Here is a 13,518-nt window from a genome sequence, read left to right on the forward strand (position 1 = left end):
CGACTTGCAAAATAACAAAATATACGCTTATTTATCATAATGAGACCATCTACTTTTTAGAAGAGCAAACATGATTACAATCGAGAGCAACTTTGCTCTTATTATCTTCTTTTCTCGTCAACTATTATCAATACTTTAATGATATTAGAATTATCACGTGCCAAAAATTACGCAGGCCTATATTTCCTCAGTCAAATTTGAATATACACATGTATATGTAGCATTGATAAATTGACAATTGATACGCAAAATGAGATCATTAAACACTGTATGGATTTTTATTTCAAAAGTGGAAGCACTGATTGGCTGTTTAGAAGTTTGCTTAAATGAATTAACTCTTGATAGTGCGTTGTATCACTGTTTTATTCTTAAAATTGTGTATTCTTTTTTGCTTGTCTATATTTGTTGTTTTACGAAAAGTAGTCCTTAAGGTGCTGGCAATCCGTATTTAGATAACATGCAACACACTAAAAATTAAAGACAGAAGGAGTGAACAAGACAGTGTTTAAGTTCATAATTTTTTACAGTGTTTCAAATTCAAACAAAATGACTATAACATGATTATTTATATGAATCTTTGAATAGCATTTCCAGACATAGAGGAAAATATAAATTAAGGTTAATTTTGTCGTCATACATTAAAAAAAACATTACAACAACCTTGAATGGCTTAGAAGTTCTTGGTAAAGCTGTCTGTCCTTCGCTGATGTTGCATTATTTGCCATATTTTCAGCATACTACTAGCCATAACTGCTGTAACTGTAATGCCATTAAATAATATATTATATCCTGTAATGATCCATACCATACCGCATGATAAGCTATTAAAGGCCCCGACATGAAAATATAAACAATGCAAACGATAAAACTAACAGTCTGACTTATGTAAAGAACAAAACCAACATACGATAACAACTGAGGTAAAGGCAGGATACAGAATGTGGTGGGGTTCAACATGTTTGGTTGCGCCTAACCCTCTCGCTAACATAGGAGAGTGATATAATAGCACAAACAAGTAGGAAACTAAAATAAAAATCAGTTGAAAAAATGCTTGACTCGTCAGATTGACACAAAGTAGTTAGAGTATCTGCTGTTATCTGAAAGCTTGTTCAAAGTCAATAACAACAAATGAAAAAACCACGTATCTTTCGGAACCATTTAAGCTTCAAAATACATTCATTTAAAACCTTAAACCTCAATTTTAAAAACCAATATGTAGTGGTTTCCAGAGTTCCCTTATGCCATTCTGTGTTAAACGGTCAGATGTATTAATTTACGCGACAATTTATTTGAACAACGATAAAATTGAGAATGGAAATGGGGAATGTGTCAAAGAGACAACAACCCAGCCATAGAACAGACAACAGCAGAAGGTCACCAACAGGTCTTCAATGCAGCGAGAAATTCCCGCACCCGGAGGCGTCCTTCAGCTGGCCCCTAAACAAATATATATACTAGTTCAGTGATAATGAACGCCATACTAAACTCCAAATTGTACACAAGAAACTAAAATTAAAAATAATACAAGACTAACAAAGGCTAGAGGCTCCTGACTTGGGACAGGCGCAAAAATGCGGCGGGGTTAAACATGTTTATGAGATCTCAACCCTCCCCCTATACATCTAGCCAATGTAGAAAAGTAAACGCATAACAATACGCACATTAAAATTCAGTTCAAGAGAAGTCCGAGTCTGATGTCAGAAGATGTAACCAAAGAAAATAAACAAAATGACAATAATACATAAGATATATCTTTTGTACACAAAATGATCTGCAAGGAAAGTGTGACCAGTGCATTTCAAATAGTGGTGTGTTTATTTTTTGTTCATCAACCACTGAAAATGGTCTTAAATGTTGAAATATTGGGCCTTAATTTCTTTATCATTTTAGTATGTGTTTTTCACCATTTTGGTATTTTCCCTTATTAAATGGTGGTTGCACCTTTGACCAGCTCTTTTTTTGTATACCTTATTTTTGTACGTTTAAAATTAAAATGTATTTCCTTTTACCAGTAATGATAGTCTATGATCGTTTCATTTTTTCAACTTCTTGTCGATAGAGAACATCTAGTTACAATTCTAGTTTAATTTCATATAAATATATATGTAAAATGTTACTGGTATACTTTTCATTCTTTAGAGATGCAATCATAATTTGGTATACCGTTATAGAATATAAGTGTTTCAGTCATCCATGTCAATATCCACCTGTCATAGTCCTCTTTTTTGTCACGGTCGCGGAATATTCGAATGTAACTTATCACCAAATATTTGTTTCCTATGAGCACCAGACTAGTGATTATGGATTTGCTTACCCTTTTTCAGCACTTCAAACTAGTTTTTGTAGAGTTCTTATTGGTCGATCTCTAATGTTCTATGAAGTGTAGTGTGGACTGTCTTTTCGTGAATCTTTTCGTCTTTTTTTCTATGGTCGTGATGATATTAGTTTTTGTTCGACTTATGGGTTTTGATTACACCCTTGGTATCTTTACCCCTTTTCGAAAGCTTTTGCTATCATTACAAATTTGAGATAAGGAAAATCTCATTTAAATGAAAAATCCACATTAAGTCGATAGTTCGTGCTTTGATAAGTCAATTTTGTTTGTAAACCTTATCAGTAAGGAGATTTACGTTTAATATGACTTCCAATGAGACAACAATACAAAACATAAATGAAGCAAATTTAAACAACTACATGTCAACTAAGTCTATATCCTTAAAGTACAAAAAAAAAAAAACAAGTAAAAGCAATTATTTTTTGTCAAAGCTTACGACGTAATACTGATATATCATAGATAACATTTTTGGTTAAGGGCATAAGATACAGTTACAGGGGAGGTAATGACGTTGCTAACGTAAAATGTTATTTTCGCGACGTCAAACTGTGACATATCGGGAAAAGATGCATTTTTCGACTGATTTAACTTTTAAACGAGTTCATGGACTCCTCTTTTTTAAAATGACATTCGGTTTGATTACGTATGAAGATTATTTGTACCAATTTTCATGAAAAAGTCAATAATGCAATTTTTTAAAATTTGATAAATATACAGCAAAAAATTACGTTTTTTTCTACATTCATGAACATTTGATAAATTTTAGTTATTTCCAAACAAAAAAATTCATAAACTTATAGGATACTTATATAAGAGAAATTACAAAATAATTTAACAAAAAACAGCTCGTGTTTATCTTTTAAAACAAAAAAGTTATGCATTTCTGTCGGAAGGAAAAATACGTCCACAAATCCGAATTTTGAGTAAATATCTAAAATTTCGACCTCATTTTACTCAAAAAGTAGCACATGAAGGTATATTTTTTATTACATATTTGATTTAAGCACGTAAAAATAGCCTATTTGCAAATTTTCATCAAAATTTCATTATGGGATCAAAACTGTATCGTATGCCCTTAACATGCTTAAGACGTTGTTTAAGCACCTATCTAATATTGAAGACTGCATATTGACCTCTTGATTTATTTTAGTTATTTGTATTACTGTGAAGCCATATAATTGAATTATATTCCACATGTGATCTTATAGATTTACTAGGTTTTTTTCTACACTGATTTTAATTACTGTTCGTTTATGTATTTTTTGTTACTTCATATATCGATAGTCAGGTAAGTTTAGCGAAGACCAAACTGCCTATCCAACATCACTGGTCGTCTTCAGTTAAATTTCAGTGTTTTCCTTTACTATTTTTATATATTGATAGTATTTCAATAAAGTCTGTAAATTCATCGATACATTTTTTATACTCGGGGACGGTATAGAGTGTTACGTATTGTTTTTTTTTGTATATTGTATTTCTGAAGACCCTGTATATTGATCTCAAAGCTATATTTTTTTTATTATGACTTGATTTGGTACCGTATCCAATATTTTCTTTCATTCATAAGCATATATCACTTACGTAATTGATTTTTGCATTTTGACCAAAATACTCCTGCTATCTCTACTCTGTTAGTGAACAAAGCCCATGCTAACAGATCATGAAAGTAACCTGCAAAATGATTATGTTAACTCTTTTATCGTAAATATATAAGTACATAAAGGCAACAGTAGTATACCGCTGTTCGAAATCGCAAACATTTAAAAATATTTATTTGTGTTTAATACTATAATACAGATATCATCCAATCACAAAACATTAGATTTACAATCAAATGTTATGCTAATGTTCCCTAATTCTTAGCCAATCTATATTTTCGTGACCTGCTAATTATTTTTGTTTAATCAATGTTTGGTTCGTTCGATCACAGTTCTCCATTGGTCAAATTCAAAAATGACGTCAAATGTCGTCCGTCCTTCTGAATTTCCCATTGTGACGACGAGAAAAAGAAGGCGACCATGCCTAAAGCGTCACATCGGAAGAACACATGTTTTTGCAGATCATTGCAAAAGGAGGATGAATTTTACCCGTATAGCGTCTAGAAATCATTAGAGAAATAGTTTCTACCACCAAATCTCGTGCAAAACAATATTTCCCCTCTCTCAACAGTCGAATTCTAAATATTTAAAACGCTACGCGAGCCTCGCGATTTAAAGTAGTAAATTTAACTGTCTCGAGTAGAGAAATATCGAATTACATTTGATGCGGTGGTAGAATCTATATGTCTTGTAAACGATCAAACATATCATGATCGTGTTAAATAAAATGCTACTCAACGTTTTATACGACGAGCATTGCCAATTTTGTCCTTCCACGAACTGATATGCAATATTACAGAAATCCTTTGTTACTACCATGCTTTCAGGTTGCAGGAGTGCTGACCAATGGGCTCAAGCAGCAGTTATAAAAAAAATCAATGATTGTTTATATTCAATATCGTCAGGAAAATAACACTTTATAAGGTCCGGACAAAGATTCCAGCAATAAGTATACTCGTGTTGGAATTTCGAAAAGTCTATATGTCTATTATAACGACTTTAAATGTTTACATGAGTTAATTTTATGATTTATAAAATGCCGAAGGAAAAGACAGCCTTACTCGTATTTGGTACAATTTCTCAGAATATTTTGGTTTACAATGACCTTCAACTGCATATTTAAACTGTTTTGATTCGAGTGCCACTAATTAATATTGTGTAGACGAAACGCGCGTCTGGTGTACCAAAATTATAAGCATGGTATCTTTATTAAGGTTTTTTTTCTCACTTCATGAACTATGTGAGTAAACTTCTTTTTAATGTATACGTGTTCAAAGGATTAGAGTTTTTTTTGTATTTTCAAATTACTTAATCATGCAGCTAAAACAAGTTATGCTGTCTTTATCTGCCAAAACAGCAACAAAGTGATATTTTGTGCAATGTAAATTTCTGTCGAGTCACTTTTTGGGGTTCGTTTAAGGATGCAAAATACGTTTTTTTATGTTAACATTTTCATAACTATACATAGTATAAAAACACTATTAGGTCAATGTAAAAAATATATCAACTTTTTTGTATTCGGCACGAAACAGTTGAAGAGTGCGGTAAATCACTAAACTATTTATATTGATACCTTCATCGTCACCTGTCGTTGGATGTACTTTGTAAGGCCTGCTTTCACTTGTTACTGTTGATAAATGTAATTGTCAAAGATCATCACTTATGTATTTTGAGATTTAGCTTTTTTAAACCGTTTAGAGAAGTAAGTCGGTAATCATATTTCAATCTTAATCTTGTTGTTTGTGTTTAAATTTTGCTTGAAGCCAGACAATAAAATGTTTTGAACCGAAGAAAACTTGGAAATGGCAATCTTATGTTATCAGACTGTAATTAATTGAATATGAAGTATAAATTTTGGGATCATAAAATGGGCGTATGACATTTGCGCCGATTTTAAATATTTTCGATCTTTCATTTGCGCCGATTTGATTCTTTCATTAGCGCCTATTTGATTTTTTTATCACTAGCGCCGATTCTATATTTGCTCCTATTTGCATTTGCATTTTAACACGAGTGAGTAAATACATGTACATGTACTATACCTAGAAGGTATATTGGTAAACTCTGGATACAAACGGTGTTCATTTAGGTTTAAGTTAATTTTGGTTCATATTGTTCGGAAACTTCGTTGTGACACAATGGGCATATTGCACACTGAAACAAGCCGAAGAGTCAATTCTTTGATCATCAATTACCATACATATCGACAGGTCAGTGTCCTGGAACATAATAAGAGAGCTTACCGATGTACCATCAAGTCGTGTAAAGCCAGAGTCACCACGGATTCTGATGGTCTGACTATTGTCAAAACACAGAACGATCATAACCATGTGGCATATGACCATAAGACAGAGGCAAAAGAACTCCTGGTACGAACAAGGAAAAAGTCTGGAGATGTATCTAGCAGGCCATCAGAGATAGTTAGAACTGAGTTACAGGTAAGCATTTTTGTATTTTGAGCCTATGCGACATTTGCTTCTAATGTATTATGTTTTCTAATGTATTATGTTTTTATATTCGGTAAAAAGCTTTTGAGAGCTTATGTTTGACTGTTTCATTACATGCCGAATTGAAATAAAGTTTTAATTACTAACTTACTTACTTGCTTTGCTACATTTATGTTCTTTCAATACAAGCCATTAGCTATGCATGCAGCTACATATCGTTAAATTGTCCCACAGTAAATAGTTTGGTCATAAAACTTTAAACATGTTAAAATTCTTACTGAGTTTTGATTTATTGAAATATTTTTTTGGTTTTCGTCTTTTAAAGGGAATGAAGGAAAGCCATGTCGAGCCTAAGGATTTGGCTGTTTACAGAGAGCGTCGTAAGGACGAATATATTCGATTATTTTACCCTGAGCGCTAGCGAGGGGTAAAATAGAAATATATATGCCCAACCCATGGTTAAATGAAAACAAATCTACGGCTGCCATGAATTATTTCGATTCTAATAGGAGAAAATTTAGGTAATTTTGTTAACCGTGAAAGCCCTATACTTACGATATTGTTTTGGTTGTTCCGCTTTACCCAATTTTGATAATATTAGTAATATCATATATTTCAATGATTAATTTTTTTAATCGCATTTTTCACTTATATATTTTCTTCCAATGTAATTTTATTCGTTCTGAGGCGTACAAGAAGCTTTAAAACGCATGGTATTTACATTTAATTTTTTTTTACGAAAACATACTTGTGACGTCATCTTGTTTCGTTGCCATGCCAAGACAATAACATCATTTCGCGGAATTTTCGTTTTATAAAATTATACCATGAAAAATAAATTGAAATGGACTGATTTGTTTATTTTGCTGTAGAATGGAGATAAATATATTGTATCTGAATCTTGGCCTACGTAAACTTGGGGTTTTGATGTAGAAAATTGAGAATATCTGGTAGTATAAATAAGTTGGTCGTAACGCGGTACAGCCGTTTTTGTGTATTACTGCGTTTGCGCGCAAGGTAAATATATTGTGATTATACTGGTTGACGATAATAGGACGTCATATTAGAATTGACAATTCATACTATATGTACAACTGGCTAACGATAGAGGTTTATAATGATAAATAAAAAATACCATTCACCTGTAATTTACCTGTACACAATCGGTGCAAGTGAAATGCAGATCGGAGCAAATGCAAAATGCCGCATGAAATTTATTTTTTATCTACATTTAAAAAAATCAAAATTGACAACTTTAAAAGAACAAAGATTCAAACTACCTAAAAAATATTTGAAACACGAAAGTATATTTTACTTCATGTCCGTCAGTTGCATTTAATATTGAAATATTTCAAAAGCTACGGAATAAATTTTGAAAAATAAGTGAAACATGAATAGTATTGTAAATCTATGACCCCGGCCATCTCTGATTGTTTCCTTGCTTAAAAATCGTTTGACGAAACTTTTGATATTTAAGTTATTGCTCTTTCGAATATAACATAAAGCAAATAAAAAAATCGATAATTAGAACCTTTATTACAAAAGACGCGGTTTACATTTTGTTAAATCTATAAAGTTGTGAAGACTGAACTTTAGTGCGATTTTTGTTGCTTTGTATCCAACAAGTTTGATTGCTGAAATGTTTTATTTAATATTTTTATGTTTTGCCTGAAATGGTTTTTTGAATCATATTTTAGACGTTTAATGAAGTTCAAACAGATATTTCTCCGGAACGATAGCATAACAATATAATTTTTTTTGTAAAAATGAATATAACATTATAGTTTGCCATTCGTTTCATTCAACGGTTTTGTCATTTCTCTTATATAATATTATCAAATTTTTGCTCATTGTGCAGTTTAAAAACTTACAATCAAATAAATAAATGCGTGTTACTGTGCTTATTTTAGAGAACGTTCTTAAATTTATTCATAAAAATGTCAATGTATATGTAAATGATCGTCTTATATGTTAAGGGAACTTCACTTTCCAACTTTAGGAATAGTTTAACGACGTCTCCTATAAAAATAAAAATGTACTGAATCAAACAGAGAACAGCAAATAAGACAATGTCTGTTGACGGTTTCATTAATTTGTAAACAACGAAAATTATTCATTCTACAAGTACAATGTATGTACAAAAATGTTTTTAAAATTTGATTGTGTAATAAATTTTTTTATTTCCAAGTAATCATAAACAAATCTCGTAACGGACTATAAATCATTTATTATCGCGTTAACAGTTATCTCCCTTGAAAATGTTTCGACGCCTCTTAATCAGAACATTTTTGAAACTCATTTGAACAATCGTACTGTCTTTTAATATATTGTTATACATATATTCTTACTTGTGGCATAATTGAGTAACTGTTGACACATAAGCCGTCCGCTGTCGCAGATTGTTCGTTCTCTCGTGCCATGTCTTTTGCAATTTGTAGATCCGTTGCCTGTATTACCTTTCTTTTTTTCTTTGCATGTACACCAGATTTGTTCACAAACGCCAGCACTTATTCTCTGTATAAAAACACAATCAATAATTTTAATTATTCCCCCAAGAATAATTACTTACAATTACAAATATGATACTTGGTTTCACACCAGAAAGTACGTCTTTGTTTGTTTTAAACATACAGAGGGAGGGATGCTCATTTTGTGAAATATGTAAATGTGTATTTACTCTAAAAACATTGGTAGGAATTATGCATTTTATTACAAAAGGTTTATTATGGTCTCTCATCGAATGGAAGTGAGAATGTCAACTTGGAAGTGATATTGCAAGTACGAAATATCGAGTTACAATCGAGGAAAGTCAAGTTGGAAGAGAAAAATCTCAAGTTGGAGGAAATTCAATTTCTTAGGAAATATAGAAAAAAACCACAATCATATATAAATAAAACCATATATCATTTAGTTTTCGTCAATATTCGTACAATATTCCGCTTGTCTATAAATTCCAAAAATGAATATAAAAGTTTGACATTCAAATAAAAACGATTAAATATTCCATGTTTTATAGACTTGAGGTACGTTATTATTGTTTCAAAAAAATATTTATAACATTGGGACAAATAACATGACCTACTGAACTGTTATTTGGATTCTTAATATTAATATACGGGATTTAGTGGCAATAAGATGCTTTGACAGGATTAAATGTAAATGAAATAAGTCTTTATAAATTACATAAAGTACTTACAAATTAAATATACTCTGAGGAAGCAAACACTATTGTGAGTTTGAAAATAATTATCAAGTAGAATGGGTTATGTTTGGTCACGTTTCCAACCCTGATATTTTGGAAGTGACGTGTACATGAAAAATTACTTACGTGGTGTATGGAGTGAATTTTGCGACAGTCCTTTGCTCGGCAGTTTTCACATTTTAATGTCTACAATGAAATAGCATTATGAAGGAAGTCACTTTAACCTTTATACATTTATCATTTATTTTTGCACAAGAAGATATATATCCATTTAATTTTTAAGACTTTAAAATTGTAATTGTTTGATGAAAAAGGGTTGGAGGTTGCTAAAAGGTTAAAAGAACTCGAAATACACAAAGATATTCTGAACAAAACTGCAATATAAAATCATGATCTGTTATCCCTTATCGCAGATGTGTGCCTGTTACTTTATTATACCTTTAATAGGTTACTATAGGGTAAAAGTTGTGTTCATTGGTGATGGCAGTTTTGTGACCTAAACATTTAGTTGTTCCGTAGGACGATTGCTTGATAGTTGTCGCATTGGCAAGCATACCGTAACTCCTTAGTATTATTACATCCTTTCCAATAGTTAGTTTCTTATATCCACGTCATTTGGACTCTGATTGATCAAGTCAATTGGACTTTGATTGATAAAGTCAATTGGACTCTAGTTGATAAAGTCATTTGGATTCTGGTTGATCAAATAATATTGATAATTGTGTCATTTGCAATTATATTACATCTCCTTATTTTATATTTGTAAAGTTATATAGATCAAACATGTATCGTATAATATATTTATGTTTAATCAGTTCAAATGGCTTCTTCCAAACAGAATTTTCCCTCGGTCAAAATAAAAAGCATACTGTTTCTTGACGTGACAAATATCTAAATAAAGTGTTAAACTGATTACATGTTTCAGAAAAGGAAGATAAACTCTAGACGTGTGACTATTTATGTACTATAATTTATAGACAATTAAAAAAATTGAACAGGAAAATGTATATTCCCATTAATTGCGAACAGAGTGGTTTTTTTTTAAAAGATCGTTCAGTAAATGCATTGCTTCATCATATCATTTGAGAAGGGAGTACTCGAAAAACCCGTTTAATCATTTCACGAAATTTCATCATGAATGTTGTTGTCGTTGACTTTTTTCTTGTAGCATTTTGATTGTGATTCGAAAATTGAGTAAAATCCCATGACATGTAATCACATTGTTTAGGCTCTGTAGATGACAGTACAAGTTATTGTTTAACCGTCTCGGTTCACTTTCCATAGTTTGTAATGATAGCTGACGGTAACTATACTTACCTCATTATATAATGTTTCAAAGTGATTATAATTGAATTCGACTCCATTCTGTAGCATTGCTGACACGTAATCCACACGATCTGCTATAATAGCTTCCAATAAGAGTAACTGCAAATCCTTAATAGAGAAGGATAGTTGGTTTTATTAAGAGATGTAAATTTTAGTGGTATGACACTATATGGGTTAATATCCATAAAGCACCTCAAATAGAGGAACTCAAAAGTAGTGCCTAAACAAAAATCTGTGCAGTGATATTGGACATGTTTGAATTTTAAAAAAATGACTGATTTGGAGAACAGAGGACCATAGAATAAAGATGTGAAACCTATGGTGTATGCAAAGAACTAAATTTTTAAAGAACTTATTGTGTGAAAAAGGGGATTTTCTTTTTACCTCGAAGAGCCGCATCATAAAAGGCTTTTCGGGATGTGCTAAATTACGGAAAAAGAATCATGCTTCGTACCCCAAAAATTTCACCACATATGTGTAAATGTATCAGCTTTGAAACGAGCCATCATACATATCCGCGTATACGATATGATCGAAGGAATTGACGAAAAGGCTACCATTACCACCTACCTGGAATGAATTGCGCATCTTGACCCATATGTAGTAAAAAGAAAATATATTGTTTAAAGATACCGACGGCATTAACATGTAGGTAGTTATCTAAAAAAGATATGTTATTAGAGCATAAAAAAATCTTTCATTCCTTGTTTGTCATGTGATTAAAAAGAGCGGCGGAAGAGAACAAAGGGGTACTCGAACTCACTTGTCGAAGACAAACTGACAACGCTATGGAGAGAAAACAGGAAAACGAAAAAAAAAAAAAAAAAACACCAAAAGAAAAACAAGTCTTCAAAAAAAAAAACCAACATAGACAACAAGAACCCCACCAAAGAAACTGGTGTGGATGTTAGGTGCTTTGAAGGGTCAGTTAATCCTGTTTCACACGTGACACCTGTCGATTTGCTCCTATAATATACGTTAATAAGTTATACCAAGTGATACGACATCACACAATATGGGATTGCCAGTTGACTCTTGTCTATCCCAAAAAGATGATTAAATTCATCATCCATTTGTCATGTAAATTTTATAAACCTAAAACTTTATCGAATGTGAAATTTTGAAATTGAAAAACGTTTTTCAGGATGAAGGATAGACACGACTGTTACCGATGAAATGGGACGATTATTTTGTTTTCATCATAAAACAAACAAGTATTTCTTTATGACGAAAGAGTTAGCAGATATATGGCACTTTGATATTGTTCATATGAACTGATGTTATCTGTACGCCTTTGGTTTTGTGATTTTTACCTTTTGCATAGCTTTTGATGAGGTTTCTACACACGAATTTTACGTACAAAAACGGTATTTTGCCGGCTGATCTACATGTTCTACAAAGGAATTGTCCATTAGATTGACCAAATTCTGTCCGCAGTGAAAGAGGGTCTTCAGAAATACTCTGAAACAATTTACTCGCGTAGTGGTATTAACCATATGTGGATTCTAAAAAACTCTATAGAACTTCTGGATAACTTTAAATCTCGATCTTTCTCTTCTATCAAAACTTTAGATTTTTCAACCCCGTTAACCACCATTCCCCATGTGAAATTGAAAAATAATCTAAAACAAATAATAAACAATGCTTTTCAATATAAAAATATGGCAGCATACACTATTGCTTTGGGATACACTACGGCATATTTTGTAAATAGAAAGCAAAAATGTAAAACATGATACACAGAGTATGCTGAAGTTTCTTGTTAACAATATATTTGTTGAATTTGGAGGTAGACTTTTTTCAACAAATTGTCGAGGTTCCTATGGGAACGAACTATGCGCCTCTCCTAGTCGACCTCTTCTTATTTTCATCTGAGTCGGAGCTCCTTCAGGCACTTAAAAAAAAAAGTTTAAAGAAGCCAGATCATTTAATTTCACATTTAGATATATTGATGATGTTCTTTTCAATAACAATCAAAACTTGTCTGATTGGGTTCCCTTAACATCCTCCAGAACTAGAAATTAAAGAAACAACAGACACGACTTCCTCCGCCTCATATTTCGACTTATACCTCGAATTTACCTCAGTATCAGAATCTATGACAAACGAGAGGATTTTAATTTTGAAATTATAAATTTTCCCCACCTTAGTAGCAATATACCAACTTCACCTGCATATAGGATATACATTTTCCAACTCATTCGGTATTCAAGAGCTTGCAGCTGCTACTCAGACTTTATAAAACGCACGCCACCAGGGTCTGAGCAGAAAGTTAATGAACCAGGGTTATGTCAAAGAACGTCTAGTCCTTTTTCTAAAAAAATCATCGGAAGATACCAAGAACTTGTTGATAAACATTCCGTATCAACTTCACAAATAATAAATGATAGTATTGAAGTATAGATTCTGGGTACTGACCTTGTTTATCAATTTTATTACGTGTTATAATGTTCTTTTCATTTGTCTTTATATATTTTTAACCTTTACTGTTTAGTCCATTTTTGTTACATACTTTTGTCGTGGCTAGGTATTTATACATCCCGCCATTGTGTTATTGTGCTATGGTCATTTTTGTATTCTTGTCGTTCATTTTTGAATATGTACTTTGCC

General features: G+C 31.9%; 2 protein-coding genes across 8 annotated transcripts in view; both read right to left on the bottom strand.

Annotated features, from left to right (window-relative positions):
- Positions 1 to 13,518, bottom strand: part of LOC127702076 (transient receptor potential cation channel subfamily M member-like 2) — a 177,100-nt gene that overhangs the window by 24,140 nt on the left and 139,442 nt on the right. The gene's annotated exons all lie outside the window — the stretch shown is intronic.
- The window catches only part of LOC127702078 (transient receptor potential cation channel subfamily M member 1-like), a 43,628-nt gene that overhangs the window by 3,440 nt on the left and 26,670 nt on the right, over positions 1 to 13,518 (bottom strand). For both annotated transcript variants that reach the window (XM_052206092.1, XM_052206093.1), the window contains exons 12-17: positions 10,900 to 11,016; positions 9,709 to 9,768; positions 8,729 to 8,894; positions 5,507 to 5,560; positions 3,917 to 4,006; positions 661 to 759 (exon numbers count right to left, since the gene is read on the bottom strand). In XM_052206092.1, coding sequence (XP_052062052.1) covers positions 671 to 759; positions 3,917 to 4,006; positions 5,507 to 5,560; positions 8,729 to 8,894; positions 9,709 to 9,768; positions 10,900 to 11,016 — 576 coding nt within the window. In that variant the 3' untranslated portion in view covers positions 661 to 670. The remainder of the gene's footprint in view (positions 1 to 660; positions 760 to 3,916; positions 4,007 to 5,506; positions 5,561 to 8,728; positions 8,895 to 9,708; positions 9,769 to 10,899; positions 11,017 to 13,518) is intronic.

This window comes from Mytilus californianus, unplaced genomic scaffold (assembly GCF_021869535.1).
Source record: "Mytilus californianus isolate M0D057914Y unplaced genomic scaffold, xbMytCali1.0.p SCAF_5, whole genome shotgun sequence".
Classification (NCBI taxonomy): Eukaryota; Metazoa; Mollusca; class Bivalvia; order Mytilida; family Mytilidae; genus Mytilus; species Mytilus californianus.